Source organism: Bacillus rossius, chromosome 15 (assembly GCF_032445375.1).
Source record: "Bacillus rossius redtenbacheri isolate Brsri chromosome 15, Brsri_v3, whole genome shotgun sequence".
NCBI classification, from domain to species: domain Eukaryota; kingdom Metazoa; phylum Arthropoda; class Insecta; order Phasmatodea; family Bacillidae; genus Bacillus; species Bacillus rossius.
In genome coordinates, this window is record NC_086342.1 from 13,603,410 (window position 1) to 13,620,246 (window position 16,837).

A 16,837-nucleotide genomic window follows, 5' to 3' on the forward strand; every position below is an offset into this window, starting at 1 on the left:
TGCATGGATGAAAAAATTTAATTTGTTTTATTGTGCATCTCTTATTGAATCACTTTTAAACCACAAACGCTTGCTAATACATTCTTATTGGCATGAATGTATCCGTTTTATAGCAATTTAAAAAAACATTATTTTATCATACAATGCAGCATATTAATTATACCACTATTTTGGTAAAGTAAGTATTACAAAAAGCTTTCATTAAGATTAAAAAAACATCAAAATCCTATTTTAAAAAAAAAATCTTTTTTGATTCATGGTCTCCATACTCCAAAATCATAATCAATTAAAAAAAGTGTGTGCATGTGTGTGTGTGTTAATCCTATTCCAAGTGACCAGCAATGGATGTAAACAACTTACCTCTTCTTGCCTGTATTTTAAGATGCGGTTGTACTTGGAAGGGTAACCGACAAACTTGCCCTTCATGAACGCAATGTAGAAGATGGAGGTGTAGTAGTTGACGAACTGGAACAGGTAGATCTTGAGCGTCAAACTGTCGTCGAACTCCGTCTGAGTCCTCAGCAGCTCTAGCTCCGTCAGTCGAACAGCCAGCCAGTCGTACAACTGGGGAACATGAGACAAAAAGCTTTCAATAAATCCACAGTGAATTCTCTCTTTAACATCACCCCAACACACCTACAATTTTAATATAAGGTATAAAAACATGGAACCTTGACTAACATGCATAAATCAATGAGCACATTCTCATATAACATAGAGATTTTGTTGTCCCTACATCAGTAATATATACATATTTATGACACATTTGAACAATTTATGTAAATTATTTTAATGTGTGGACGTTAAGAGTTTTACATTCTTACTCATTTAGGATATAACTTAAAATAATAAGCTTGCTTACATGATACACTGTCTTTTTTTTCAATTAAAAAAGTGGGGTTTACCAACAGCTAAAGGCATAAATTACTCTATGCAGTTATGGGAAGAGACAGTAACCCAAATACGCCATTTTGGTTTCAACTGTCTTTAGGCCATTGATTTCCTTTAAACTATGAGTTACAAATTATAAACTACGTAAAATATTCTACTCTCACTTTTAAAAATTTTTACACTAGGTTTGTTAGGTCTTCGAAGAAGGATAATTACACAAATATTGGCTTACGGTTTTCATCATTTAATTTTTTGACACTTTTTTCTTTCTTATAATTCCTACGTGTTCAAGATGATGCAATTCTATAACGACAGCCATTTTATTTATCGTTTACTGAAGATAATCTCACCTTTAAAAAATTACTGAAAATAACACAGATTATCATCCTTTAATTGGTCAAGACTGACTCATCATAGAAACGTGTTACCAATAATATTAGTCTAATGTGCCACAACAAATGAATTAAAATTTTTTTACACTATTTAAAATACAGAGGTACCAAACTACATAATCTTTCGCTCATTGAAAACAATTTACTTATGAGTAGGGCTGTGTGGTTCTGGTTTATATTGGTCGGTTTGGTTTTACATCAAGAACCTCAGTACTCAGTTCCGGTTTCAGTTCAGTGCTTCATTAAAAATGAATGAGGTTAACTGTGTCATTTGGTTATTAGAAAACCAATTCAAAACACAGAAAAGATGTGAACACGAACTTGCATTAGCCTAAAATTTTGTTTTAAAATGATTTTTTAAGCTAACTTGAATAGTTAGGTCAATTGTTGCAGGCGTCAAAATCGTGACGGTGAAACTAATTGTATGGTTCAGCATTAATATCACTTGTTTATACATTTTTGTTTAATATTTAAATATAAATTGTACTTCATAGTCTACCATTTTACTGTACTTTTTTTTATAACAATCTCTGTTTATTGCTTGCAAGCTTTGTTTTTATTGTAATTTAGCCTTTAACATACGAATGGCCAGAAATTACAAGATTCCAACTGGTCAAAAGTAATACCACCAATGTAAGAAAGGAATAGAAAGATGCCATACTGTTTCAATGGTGTTCGTAACATAACAGTACCTATGTTTCGGTATTATTTGAAATAAAACGTCTGAAGCAGCCAGTCACTATGAAATTCAGGAATTTATATTTAAATATACCATGTTTTAAAGAAGAAAAAACTTAACAACATTATGGCTTATAAACTGCTGAAATGAAAAAGGCATCTTTCCTAACTCTCCCTTATACTGTATCACATACATTTTTCTTGCATTATTACATCGCGAGACATTGGTCACATTGAAAGAATATGTTTGCTTACCTTTTCCGCATGAAAGATGTATCGCTACGTGAGGTAACAGAAACGTACAAAAATACCCGGAACTAAAAAAGAGGATCTGAAAAGTCAGTTTCAGAGAGGTTATTTTAAAGGAACTGAAACCTGAACCTTAAAAAAATCGGGGAACCGCACAGGGTTACTTATAAGTAGTTTCTACGTCTAGCCGAAATGTTAGTTATAACCAGAAAAATAATCACTCACACGAAATAACAGGACAACGAAAGGTGATGGGAATGAAAAGCCAGGTACACTGGATAGAAATATGCATGGTACTCACATAGTTCAGTAGGGTGATGCAGACCAAGTTGATAAGTGCAGCGGTGATCGGTATGTACAAAATCATGATGTTGTAGTCATCTACATTGGCGAGAGAGAACGCTGCCACCTGTGCCATGCGATACAGCACCACACCAAACACAGCAGCCACCGCTACCAACATCTGCAAGGAAAAACTTATTGAGTTTGACCAGCTATCTTATCTAATATTAAACGTATCATTACATACATGGTCCCAAAAAAAATGTATTCAAAATTGGACCATTTTTTTTTTTTTTTTGGAGTTATGAATGTTTGTTCTGTTTGGAATGTCAAGAAATTACTGAAACTGTAAGAAGAAATGTTAGTCATACTTGGATGAAGCACAACTAATGTAAGTCTTCATATAATTGATGAAATTTTAACGCTGTCAAAAGCAGTAATAGCAATTCAAGAAAATATTTATAGTTCATAAGGAGATTAAAACGTTCCACGGACATTCATATTGCAAAATAACCAGGGCAAGTTATGTGAAATGTGTTTACAGAATCTTCAAGGAACAATCTTAGTACAGAGTCATTGGTATATAAAAATAGGACAACTAATGCATTCATACAAATATTCGTGTTATTCTAAATCACGTACAGTAAAACCCCTTATTTGCACTTTTCAGGGAACCCCAAGGAAAAAGTGTAAATTGCGGGAAAGTGTAAATTGTGGGAAAGCACTTTTATTGGCAGTTAATGCTAAATTTTAGCTTAAAAAAATGTATCAGCATTTACTGGTGCTACAAGACAAACAATAGTTGTTTACAACACATTTAGGGCACTGCAAAAATATAATTTTCTTAAATATAAAAAACAATGCAACATAAAGCCTACATTAAATTTTCTCTAGTACTGTTTTATAGGTATAGTATAAATTCAACGCATTGGGCAGCATTTGCTTCAATAGAAAACCTATTTTTAATTATTGTGTTTAAAGTACTAACAGGAATATTCAGTTCCTTGGCCAAAACCACTCGGGTACCCACATGCTTGTCAAACTTCTCAATAATTTTAATTTTATCTTCAATAGATAAAGTATTTCGTGGAACTTTATACCTATCCATCTTCAATCAAAATCTTGCCATAAATAATATTGTGAACGATAAAAAAACACATGCTAACCAAAACGGACGTTGACTAATGTAAACAATGAAAGCCATCATAGATATGTACTGTACATAATGCAGCACTACTAAATATACGTACTGTGTATGAGCGCTTTCCGGTAGTATCGATAGCTCAGCGCTTCGGACTATGCTCTGCTACGAGAGTGCTCTATGACACCATAAATAAAACCGTTTGTGGATCTGCTACGAAAGTTCTCTATGGCAGCAAAGATTAAAACGTTAGTAGAGGAGAGGCACCATAGAACTTGTCGATACATCAAAACGAAAGGTTACAAACAATAGGCGAACTACTTCAAACTTTTCACATCTATGACTAACGTGACGAGTATTTACATTTTTACCGTGTTTTGAAACGTACATTCCGGGTTTTTTGGTTACGTAGCGGTGTAATTTCAGGGAAAATGCAACACGAAAGTTAATGTACAATAAAACGGACCTACATAAAATGACGTTATTTGCGGGAAAACGTAAATAACGAGAACGTAAATACGAGGTTTTACTGTATTCTCCATAAATAGCAAGGCTAATTTACTTAATGTGTTCTAAAATGTGTAACGAAATATTTTTTACCGGCTAAGTAATATAAAATAACACATTGCCCTAAAGCATTCATGCAATTCGAAGATGTGCTAAGTGAGGGATTGGTGTACCTCATTTGAATTGTTTCTACGAGACATAAGATTAGTGTGAAAATCATTGGTCAACAGAAGATTATTTCTGATTACTTAGTTGATAACCAGGCTTGAAATTACATTTGTATGACATCAGTCAGTTATACTGGAATTCTTGTGAAAAAAATTTAATGTGTTTTGGACAAGGCTTGAGTAATGATGGTATATTAGTAGGGTAGTATACAGTATTTTCTTTTTTCTTTAATGTAAAGTATTTGTTGAAGAAGGAAAAAAACATGCAGGAGATGAGATAATATGTATTAAGTTTTGGAGTTTTATCCTCAATTTACATTTTTTCCTTTGATCCGTCTGAAAAGTGTGTTTGGTACTTAGTGTGAACTCTTGTATATAGAACTGTGTCGCGAGTTGACTTTGTGGTACTTGTATCGGGCCAAGTGACAGACACAGTTTAAATATCCCGCGCCCAAGCTTTTCACAGTTGGCACCGTGTCGGAACACTGCAAGTGCCGGCGTCCATAAACCGTGAGGGTGGTATAACCTGCAGTGAGAAAAAAAAAAAAAAAAAAAACAAGTCTTCGTTTCGATCGGCATGATGGCGGCTAGGTCGCAATGGTGAGGGGCGAACACTATCGTGTTAATTTATGTTGCATCGTCGGTTAAAAACTTTTCGATACAGTCCACATATTCGCACCCTGAGTACAAGACTATCGTAATTCAAAAAACTGAGTTTATGAGATATTTTTACCATAAGCAGGAAAATATCATTATCTAGGCACTGCAAGACTATCGCAATATTACATTTAATTTTTAAGGTACTTATGGCAAATAATGTCGTGTTGCACTCTGGAAAACATTATATAAGAATATATGCAAGACTATGGCATCTGAGTTGTGATAGTATTGTACTGATTTTCGAGTTACGATAGTCTTGTACTCAGGGTGCGATTATATTTATCAACATTAACAAAGTGTGAGTAAGGGGGTTTTGCCGTATGTGAATTTTTTTTACTTTTTGCAAGTTTCGTTTAAATCACGAACCCGTGTTTGAAAAGGCCGCGAGGACAAGGAAATGAGGGCCACCCACCAGCAGAAGGACGACGGAGAAGCTGAGCACCGTGGCGGGAACCCGCACCTTCCAGAAGGGCACATACGGCTCCTCCAGGCCCGTCACGACGTTCAGCTTGGTGGACTTGACGTTGGCGAGGCGGGCCAGGTACTCGGGGCGGGGGTGCTCCGCCATCAGGTCGAAGCCCGTCAGCCCCCAGTGGTGCGTGATGCTGGCCGAGTACCGCTTCCACAGCTCCAGGAACAGCGTGCCTGGCAGACGCACACACGCTCTCTCGCGGTTACACACCTCAAGCAGCGCCAACACACTACACGCCTCTAACAGCACCAACACACTACACGCCTCTAACAGCACCAACACACTACACGCCTCCAACAGCACCAACACACTACATGCCTCCAACAGCACCAACACACTACATGCCTCCAAAAGCACCAACACACTACACGCCTCCAACAGCACCAACACACTACACGCCTCAAGCAGCACCAACACACTACACACCTCTAACAGCACCAACACACTACACGCCTCAAGCAGCACCAACACACTACACGCCTCAAGCAGCACCAACACACTACACGCCTCTAACAGCACCAACAACACACTACACGCCTCTAACAGCACCAACAACACACTACACGCCTCTAACAGCACCAACACACTACACACCTCCAACAGCACCAACACATTACACGCCTCCAACAGCACCAACACACTACACGTCTCTAACAGCACCAACAACACAATACACGCCTCTAACAGCACCAACACACCAAACGCCTCTAACAGCACCAGCACACTACACGCATCTGCGTCATCAGTAGATACAAGACACCGCGGTTTTATTTTTAGGCCAATTTCGTTTTAAAAAAAAAAAACGAGATATCGGTGTTACTGCTTTCATATTTTTTTTTAATTTATGAACTCTGTCTATTTAATAAAGAGAGCACCATTTCCAATAAAAACAACATTTACTTCACCAAAACAGTGTCATTTTGACTGACAAATGATGCACGTATGCGATACAATAATTCGTAATAAGCATGTCTAACTACTGGGAATAATAAAACTAAATCAGCAAGTAATACGTGCGTTTGAAAAAATGCACTGACGGCGTAATGTAAAAAACTAGTAGTCGCTATTAACAGTTGCAATATCAAAAATTGCAAAAAACCTTTTCCACCTATTTAGTACATACATTTTGGAGGTAACTCCATGCTAAAGAATTTACATCCGTTGAATTTAATATATTAAAAGGTTAGGATTTTGTAATCTTGGTTAAGTTCTTACGATGCTGATTAATTTCACGACTTTCTTTTTCATTTCGGTTCTTTATGCTGTATTAACTTGCATTTCATGTTATACACTGTAAAGGCATGCTTTGCGCTGTTATTTTGGCTTTAACGCAATTCACCATATAATATTGTCCCTAGTCATTACAGATGGTTAGGAATGAGGCAATCTTAAATATTCAAAAGATTTGTGAAGATGAAAATGATTTGAATAAATATACTTGAGAACTGGAAATTCATAAATACAAATACAAACACTAGCACCGGTGTAGTACACAAGGAGTACCTACACGAGCTATTAAAAGAAAATGTTTATATCCTAAACATAGAAATATGTTTTTTTTTTTATTTAAAAATAAACATATTGTTTATTGACTGCTTTTTCATAACTTAATTTCTGGGTTTTTGCTCGTATATTGTTAGTCCAGACTCCTGAGAAAAAAAACCATCAAATCTTGTCTCTAATGATGAGTTGTGATCAGATAAAAAATGGAGCACTGACGAAACGAATGAGTAGGGGAAATGGGAGTTCCAGAGGAAGCCCAAAAGCATTTCCCCCTTCAAAAAAAATTCTGATTTTATCCCAGGGTGAATCAAACCCAGATTGCAATGGTGGGAGTCGATAGATATTACCACCTAACCACCATGGTTCGTCATTTGCACTATACAACTTTAGCAGTAGAAGACTGCTGGTTTTGAACCAATAGATGTCAACACTAAATAAAATTAGCTGAAAATAATTAATAAAAAAAATTTTTATGCACTAGATAACATTGTAAACTTCAAACAAAACAATCATAAAATAACATTACCATGCTTCTAGATACTTTTTACTACACGAGTACAGTATGTATACCTTTTGAGACTCACCCCAAAAAGACATGAAGAAAGCAAATGCGACAGTGAAAGGATTGTCAAACAGGTAAGTGATGCGAGCATAGAGGCACGTCTCACGCAGGTTCCAGTAACCACACGTCTTGTCGCACAGCGGACACATCATGATGTCTTCCTTCGTGCTGCAGATATCTTCACTGGAAGTGAACAACATTGTATGTTATGCATAGGCAAGATTTATTTTGCATCATAAAGTAATTTAGTTTTACAAATTTGCATGCACATGTTATTTCTAATACTTTAGTTCACTGAACGAACTGATTGTGAGCAATGAAATATCATGTTGTTAAAAATGAAAATTCTTATAAATGATAAAATTAACTGAATCAGGTGATGAACATATATAGTATTTTGACCTGTTAATTTTTTTCAGTTGGAATAACGATTTCTTCGTAACTGCAGTGTCTCAGCATGCCATAAAAATCTAAATTTGCAAAGACTGCTAAAGCTACACAAACTAATTTTTCATGTTTCTAATACGAGCGAGTGGAGTAATATTGTGTTCCGGTACATCTTGCGTTCTTTGACAGACTCTCGTCTTTCGTGCTCCTGGGTACTTACTGTGACCATTGGGTAAACGTAAAACTTTAAAAATAAAAACAAATAATATAAGAGAAGCCAAAATCATCCCAATAAATTTAAAAGGCATTAAAAATAATACTAATTGCATCAAAGAATATTTTACCCTGTAGCAAGTAAAATATTTTAGTTTTCTTAAATTGGTAACAACCACTTCACTTCATCAACAATGTACCATTAAGTAATTATATGGAATCCATAATTTAAAGTAAACAACATAGCATGGCTCCATTCTGTTTTATTAAGTTCAAAGATGACAGCAAAAGATTTAAAATGTTTGAATTTAGCTATTTGAACAGCTGTGGACATGGGAGAAAACTTAAAAAAAAAATTAAAGACTAACTTACCTCAATCTGTTGGTGAAGAGTGTGCTAACGCCATACAAGAAGCATATCAAGCCAAAAATGGCAGCTGGAATAAGCATGTGAGTATAGAAGCCCAGCCATGCAAAGTACAGCCCAAACTTAACGCCGAAGTAGTCCTTGATGTGGTCCACAGGCTGGTACATGATCCACTTACGCACTGAGGCCCACTCGTGATACAGGAGATACCGCATCGAACCTGGGGTCCGTAGGTCCCCCTGTCAATTAAAACAAGCCAAATAACCACCTTGCACTAAATTAAAAAAAAAAAAAAAATCAGTTACAAGCTACAGTGAAACATTTGGGACTATGGAAATGCTGGATAAGCAATTTTGCCGGGTTATCATATATCAAAGTAGTTTTAACGGGTACACAAAACAAAAAGTAATATACACTAGAAAGTCATTTAAAACTAATTGTAATAAGCAGCTCTACAGAAATAAAGAATACAGATGAGCGATTGTTTTCTTCAAAAAATCATTTTGAAAATGTACCAGTGAAATGTAGCCCCTTACTGAACAGGTAACACTGTAATGAAATGAAATCCATCAATAACGATAAACTCTAAGAAAACTAAAAATTTCGGCATTGCAGTAATGCTACCTGCAATCCACATGGGAAAAATACAAACGCAAGGAGCTCTATTGGCTCCGAATCATAGAATGCTGGATTTAAAATATTTTACTGTACCACATTTCAAATAGTAACTATTACAAATATTACACAAGTGAAAGACTATGGTTAGAGGTGCATGAAAATAGCAATCACTCCGTTTTTATACTCAATTTTAGAAAAACAAAACCTAAAAAAATCTATTGCAATAAGCTCTTGCTCTTTACGAGTACCTCTACTTATAGTTCAAAACATAGGCTGTGTTGAGTAAACATATTTCATGGTTGAAATTATCAAAGCTTTAGCATGAAGTTAGTATTTTTTATAAATTTTACTGAAAACATTACATCTCGACAACAGGGAAGTTATAATAAAAACTGACACACAACAAATGAAAGGTAGAGGAACTAGGTGTTAAATCAAATTATGGTCTATAGTCTATAGTAATGCACCATCTGAGCATTTGCCAGAGTGATTTCAGGAAATTAAGGAAACTCAAAACCAGGAAAACTAGACTGAGATTCAAAATAGGGTTCTTATGAAATAGCAAAGTACAGTCACTGGAATCTTGAAATGCAAAAAGAATCAATACATAAACACTTACGTCATGCAAAGGGTACGCAGCAGAATAAACATCTTCCGTGATCAAGCGCTGTATCCCAAAACCATAGAGGGAGTTCTCGTTTTCATCAAACCTCTGCCTCTGAAGGATGAAATCTACCACAAGCGAGCGAATGGCAGGTGTAAAAAATTTTTCAGACTCCATGTCGAACCTGTAATGAATAAAATTTATGAACAACGTGAACAAAGGAATAAAATGGCATAGGTACATTTTACAACAGCATTAGAAAATATGTATACACTTTGAAAACATTTTTAATTTTAAGTACTGTATTAACATCGTTCGAGGCTTTGCCCCACACACCCCGATATGTCACCACCTCTCACACTCTCCTATTCTCATGGCACTTTCAAACTTCTCACCAGCAACTTGTCTGTGACATGTTTTGTGCCTCTTTTGGCAGTTTATTTCCACGTTGCCTCTTATCTGCTTCTGCATTTTTATTACTTTTAGGCATAATGTTAGATCATGATCTCCAGCTGAATAAATGACTCCAATCACTCCAATCTAACATAAATTATAATTATTAAATCTATCTCACCACTCTGTTAGTTCTTTTAACACATTTCAAATCACTGTGTTCACATACCAAACATTAATTACACTTATAGAGCTAACCCCTTAAGTCTATAGGTCTTTTTTAAATTTTTTATCACACTATTCACATAAAAATGAATGAAACTTATAAAGTTAATTACACAATTGCAAATACTTTAAATAAAATAAGCAATATTGTGGCATCAATCCTTAGACGCTTCAAAAACTGAGGAGTAGACCAACACAAAGTAGCGTTACAAGATTTTCGTAGCATCACTGCTGCGTCATTTCTACCTCTCCCCCGCCGTCTCCCCTTCCGGCCGTTACAACTAGCATGTAGCATGCTACACTACGTACCAATTTCCCCCCTCCCCACCCCTTGCCTTCTTCCCTTTCTACCATTAGGGCATGCAGTGGCATTGCAGCTGACGCACTCCCCTCCTCTACTAGTTCCCCGACCACGTACCTGACTATTCCCCCTCGTGCGCGATCGGAACGTTCGTAACGTTCGTCGAAAATTGTAGCCCCTTCAGCCAAATCAGCTTCACTTCAAAAATTGGACGCCGGAAACAAACGGACTCACAAGTAGCTCTTGTCCCGGCTGAACTCCGCCGTCAGCTTGCGAGGCGTCGGCTTGAACACTTTGGGGTCGACGTGCACGAAGTCCAGCAGGCGTCGCATGACTGACTTCACCTCATCCATGATGTCGAACGACGGTGGCATTTCCTCCTGACCTGGAAACTGAAGAGAACCAGAACAGTGAAGAGAAACTTTGAACGTCATTCGAGATAACTCTACTACTGTTTGGTGATTGGCTGGCCCGCAATCGTACAGAGAAGTGTCCAAATGATTACGACTCTTTCATTAAAGAAATGGAAAGGCGTAAATATTTTCAATGTCCCTTGTGACTAAAAGAACCATTACCAAAGCATAAAATTTGATTTAGTTTGGATATTTTGCGACTACTCCACTTTTCTGTCTTTTACACCACTTTTCTGTGGTCTCATACAATGCACACCCATTATAAATTACACTCATTTCAAACTTTCCTACGATTAACATAATTTTTTCCCAGGGGACATATTTTAAGTTTCTCAGCTATTATATCATAACAGTTTCAATTGATTCCAATAAGACTGCTCATTTGCGGATCTGAAAAAAAAAACTATTTTGGCCAATTTTAAACGCTCTGTCGATACGAGTGTCTGCTTCCTATGAAATGCTATAGTGTAACAATTTCCCACCAATTCTCTTCAGCATCTCTCTCCCAGACATCCCAAACAAACAAGGTGGCAACACTAAACAGCTGTTACCTCTTCATACTGTATCATAAAACTGTAGCTATTTCTACCAACTGTACACTTACCAAACAGTCAGATATTGTAAACTGTGCAATGGCATCTATTATTTCTAATAGTGTCATTAGTATGAAATAATGTCTCTTCTTCTAACACGAAACAAGAAACATTTACAGTGAAAGTTACTGCTGTGTGCCGATTAACTATTTTATCTACTTGCGTGCATTTGGATTAAGAGGCGGAAGTGCTATGGAAAATGGTGAATCATCTCACGAATAATTCCATGCTATTCACACAACATCTGGCAAAATTCAACATACTCACAAACAAAGAGAATTTTAAAGAAGAAATTAACATTAGAAATAAACAAATTAATTTTAAAAATGTTGTGGTACGTAACTCTTAAGACCCAGACTCGAAGCCAGAAACAGCATGTATGTATGTATGTAGTACCCTGATTCCTAAACCCAGTCAATAATACAAACATGCACATTCAAGCTAAAATTCATCAATATATGTTTAAATTCACAACAGGTAACATGCAGCAAACACCAAGTCATGGAACTGAATAAGAAATTTCTATGACAACCATGTTTTACGTAGTGTATTTTTCTTTTTACAAGATGTCTGCTAATTTCATACATAGTATTCTTAAAAACAAACAAAAAGGAATAAATAATTTGATTAAATAAATACATTTACAGCCTGCCGGTCTAAACTGAAAGAAAATCTGTTATTGTATTGGGCCTCTTTAAGCTTCTATGTATAACTAACTGTGTGATGTAAAATCCCTATCAAGTCAATTGATAATCCTAAAAAAAAAAAAAAAATTAAAAAAAAAAAGTTAATTTTGTTTACTATCACACAATTTTAAAACATAATTGTTCAGATACATTAAATGATGAATTAATTCGAAAGTTTGCACACATAATGTATGAGCTATGAGCAACACTGAGACGTTAAAATTTGTTCCTAGTATTAGAGTACTCAAAATTGTATAAAATATGACTATGAATAACATGACTGGACAAATTAAGACTGCCAAGCTTATCCCATAATGTACACTACAGAAATACAGTAGTAATGGTAATGTGGTACAGTGAACAGGTACCTCTGCTCCAATGTTTGGATGCTACAAATTGAAACAGAAAGGAAAGATTGAGTGTAAGTGATAAACCATTCATTAAAAATTGTTTAAAACACTAAGCATTCTATGTTACTTAATTAAAAATGTTTGAATTATCAATCATTTTCAAAGTGAGATGAAAATTAAACAGTTTATTGATACTATTTTTGTGGTGAATTTGGCTAATGTTAAAATACTAAACAATTATTTTAGGTTACCAATTTAATTATTTCTATAAAGATATAAAGTAATAAGGTACCATCTTCTAAATTTAGCTAACATACCAATTTTTTTCTTCAATTTTTGTACTTAGATTAGATAAACTAAAGTATATGTTCAGAAATTATTGGGTATAAATTTAATGGGTGACAGGAAATGCTAAAAAGGGCAACTTTCGTTAAGCAACAAAGTCCGGAATATAGATCCTGCAAAGTTACAGGCACAAACAGTAGCTTGGCAAATACCAATTAGAACTATTTTTATTAAAGAGAAATTAAAATTTTTGTTGTTTTACAGGTATAGACCCTAGTTCTCATCAGAATATGTTACCATTTGTCTTTATATTCATGTACACTTTTAAGAAACTATGAAAGAGAAATTTTTCCTTTTCACATCTAAGGGTTTTCCCACCTAAGGCATTTTAGAAGAACGTTCCTTGAAAAATATTTCCACAGAGTTTGGCTGTATACACAATGTTTTCATAAAATAATATCACAGATGATTAACAGGAGGTCAAATTCTTCCCATAGAATACGTAAACACATTTGTAAAACCTTGGCTCATTTTTATACTGTTTAAAGGTTCAAACTGATTAAAATTCAGTACTACACCTACTTACGAAATTTATCGGTTTGGGAAAGGATCCCTATTACCTACTAGACAGTTTGGGAAAGGATCCCTATAATCTACTTGTCAGTTTGGGAAAGGATCTCTATAACCTACTTGTGAGTTTGGAAAAGGATCCCTATAACCTACTAGTCAGTCAGGGAAAGGATCCCTGTGACCTGCTAACTGCACTCACGTCTTTCATGGGCAGCCGCAGCTTGAGGATCTCGGCGTACCGGCACAGCACCTCCTTGTCGGCGTGGATCTTCACGAAGTGCAGCTGCTTGTTCTTCTCCCTGTCCAGGATCAGCCCCTCGTGCTCCAGGTTGCTCTCGAACAGCTGCCGGCAACCAAGGAGCACCTCTGCAGGACTGCGCTCCCAACGCTCGCACACACACAGGGGTCTGCAGTGTTCGGAACAAACCAGCGAGGGGTCAGATCCCAAGCTTCTCCACACCGAATCCCACAGAGTACCTCGAATATACCCCTCTCATCGGAATATACGTGTCGAGGGTCCAAAATAAAATAATTTACAATAAATTAAAAATATTAACTACGATTTTCAACCCCTAAATGTTTTTTTTCCCTTCAGAAATTGTTTCTAAAATCAATATGTATTGTAATTTAATTTATATAATTAAATGTTATAAGTACAATATCTTGGGTTAATGATAACAGATAGGTATGGAGAAAAAAAAAAAAACTAGCAAACATCAGTGGTTATCAGCATTGAATTTTTGAATTTACTTTATTTATTCAAATATTTCCCTTAAATTTTTTTTGCTTGAATGTTAATCCTTCGAATACTAAGGATTCTATGGTATTTGAGGATTTGATTGGCCCAACCCAAAAAAAGAACAATTAATCAAATTAAATTTTAATAATTTGATATTCATTAAACGTTTAACATAAATTTTTTTTTCTGAATTATTTGTTATTCATAGACACAGCAACTGGGAAATTTTTAATTTGTTTTCTAACTTTTATGTTTCACTGTACATTTATATTTGATTCAAATTTATATTTAAAAAAAAAAAATGTTTCCCAGTACCCTACTTATAGGGTAAGCGGAAGCACATATCAATCGTTATGAACACTGAACAGATGCCAAATTCTCAATTCACTGCTACAAAGTGCTCAATTTAACAAAATTAAAAGAAATGGTATGCTAGATCAAGGTTAAAATGCCTCGGTACAATTCTCAGTTTACTGCTATAAAGTGCTCAATTTAATAAAATTAAAAGAAATGGTATGCTAGATCAAGGTTAAAATGCCTCGGGCCAAATTCTCAGTTCACTCCTATAAAGTGCTCAATTTAATCAAATTAAAAGAAATGGTAGGTATGCTAAATCAAGGTTAAAATGCCTCGGGCCAAATTCTCAGTTCACTGCTATAAAGTGCTCAATTCAATAAAATTGAAAAAAATGGTACGCTAGATCAAGGTTAAAATGCCTCGGGCCAAATTCTCAGTTCACTGCTATAAAGTGCTCAATTCAATAAAATTGAAAGAAATGGTACGCTAGATCAAGGTTAAAATGCCTCGGTACAATTCTCAGTTTACTGCTATAAAGTGCTCAATTTAATAAAACTGAAAGAAGTGGTAGGCTAGATCAAGGTAGAAGTGCCTCGGGCCAAGTACCTGTCTCTTCTTGGCAGCGACGCTCGCGGACGGGCTGGCGGCCTGGCTCGCGGTCGGCTCCCGCCACACCAGTACAAAGTCCACCGACCGGTTGCTCTCCTGCTCATCGTAGAAGGTGACGCTCGGCTGCGAGCAAGCCAAGACAAAAACGAACATCGGGTAACATAGTATGCATGTGTGCACCGTTCTTAAATAACAACTGGTACTACACGAGAGATCCCACAGTCTTCCTCTAGAACATTTCCCTGTCCAACCAAGCATTAGATCCACATATTATTTTGTGGGGTTTTTGATCTATTTTTTCCCCCCCGTGCAAATATGTATGTTTTTATCGTACCTATGCTATTTTATCCTTTTTATATTTATCCGTTCCGTGTCTGCTAGAAGAGACTATACACAGTGGCGTAGCAAGCGGGTGGCAGGGATGGCTTCCGCCACTGCAACGGTTTCGCGTTACTGAACCCCCCCCCCCCCCCCCCCCCTCTCTCTCTTTTAATCCAAGAGGGGGTGCCATTTTCAATTCTGGCCAGTGGCGCCAGTCACCTTAGCTACATCACTGACTATACAGTCTGGAATTGCAGCTTATATGTTTTTAAAAAAAGGTTTGTGGTGTATTATTCTTATTATTATTGTGGTATTTTGGCCTCGGTACCTCTGTAATCAGATATACTGTTGAATGATGGCATTTTGAAAACAAACAATCAATCTTATCTGCATCCGAATACTAACCTAATGAATGGATCCCTTGGCTTAGGGATCCACTAAAAATGCATTGCAGTGGACATAGGCATCTTTGCTTTGCTTCCGAATCCTCACAAGAGATGCAATCTTGCTTGCAAGATAGCTGGGCGGTGCTTATTCAGCAGCATATATCCCATACACAACTTTCTGTTTGCTGGTAACCATGATGTTCAAGGTCAAGACTGTACAGCTACAAATGGTTTGTTGTCATGATAAATTTTAAGCTTTTAAAGTAGATATTTTGGGACATGTATGGCTGAAAAGGGGGAATAGTAAAACCAATATATTTGATATGGCCACAGCAAAATGACTTAACCTGTCTTTATAATTTCTATATTGCCAAGGTCTTCTGTTTTGCTGTCAAAGAAATTCCATCAAAGAATAACTGTCATGTCACCAGGAAGATGATTCGCTTATTTTACTGTCTATAGTTATGTAAATTGATGGGTTAATATGTTAAAAAAACTATATGGTGTCATACTGGTCTACAAAAAATGTGTTGTATTTGCAGAATTACTTAGCCATCATAACGAATAATTTTATCAGTACTTTTAACATCAACAGCTGAAGCATAACAGATGAGCCTCTGAGGAAAAAAAAGGTGTTGGTGTCAGAATAAGTACAGCTACGAATAAATAACTTTTAAGTAGATACTTGGTAAATCCTTGACATATTCTTGATAAATACAACATAAAATGCTTTGCATATTTGCTAAGTTGTAAATAATTTAATAAACTTTTTCATAATACCTGAGATTTATATTATATACCTACAAAAAAAAAGGTGTGCATGGAGTCCACGTGCAACAGAATTGAAACTTCTTCCTTATTATATTATTAGGTATAGGAAACATAATTATCTTTGGATGAGCTCGCAGATAAAAAAAAATACATGCAAGTATGTGAGTGCTCAATTATACTATTGAACAAGTATGCAAGTGTAAAAG

The 16,837-nt window shown here is 35.9% G+C and overlaps 1 protein-coding gene across 3 annotated transcripts in view; it reads right to left on the reverse strand.

Annotated features, from left to right (window-relative positions):
• The window catches only part of LOC134539358 (anoctamin-1), a 35,399-nt gene that overhangs the window by 8,061 nt on the left and 10,501 nt on the right, over positions 1-16,837 (reverse strand). For all 3 annotated transcript variants that reach the window (XM_063381336.1, XM_063381335.1, XM_063381337.1), the window contains 9 exons: positions 15,151-15,276; positions 13,708-13,851; positions 10,846-11,003; positions 9,708-9,876; positions 8,477-8,709; positions 7,527-7,687; positions 5,380-5,612; positions 2,512-2,673; positions 361-564 (listed from right to left, as the gene is read on the reverse strand). In XM_063381336.1, coding sequence (XP_063237406.1) covers positions 361-564; positions 2,512-2,673; positions 5,380-5,612; positions 7,527-7,687; positions 8,477-8,709; positions 9,708-9,876; positions 10,846-11,003; positions 13,708-13,851; positions 15,151-15,276 — 1,590 coding nt within the window. The remainder of the gene's footprint in view (positions 1-360; positions 565-2,511; positions 2,674-5,379; positions 5,613-7,526; positions 7,688-8,476; positions 8,710-9,707; positions 9,877-10,845; positions 11,004-13,707; positions 13,852-15,150; positions 15,277-16,837) is intronic.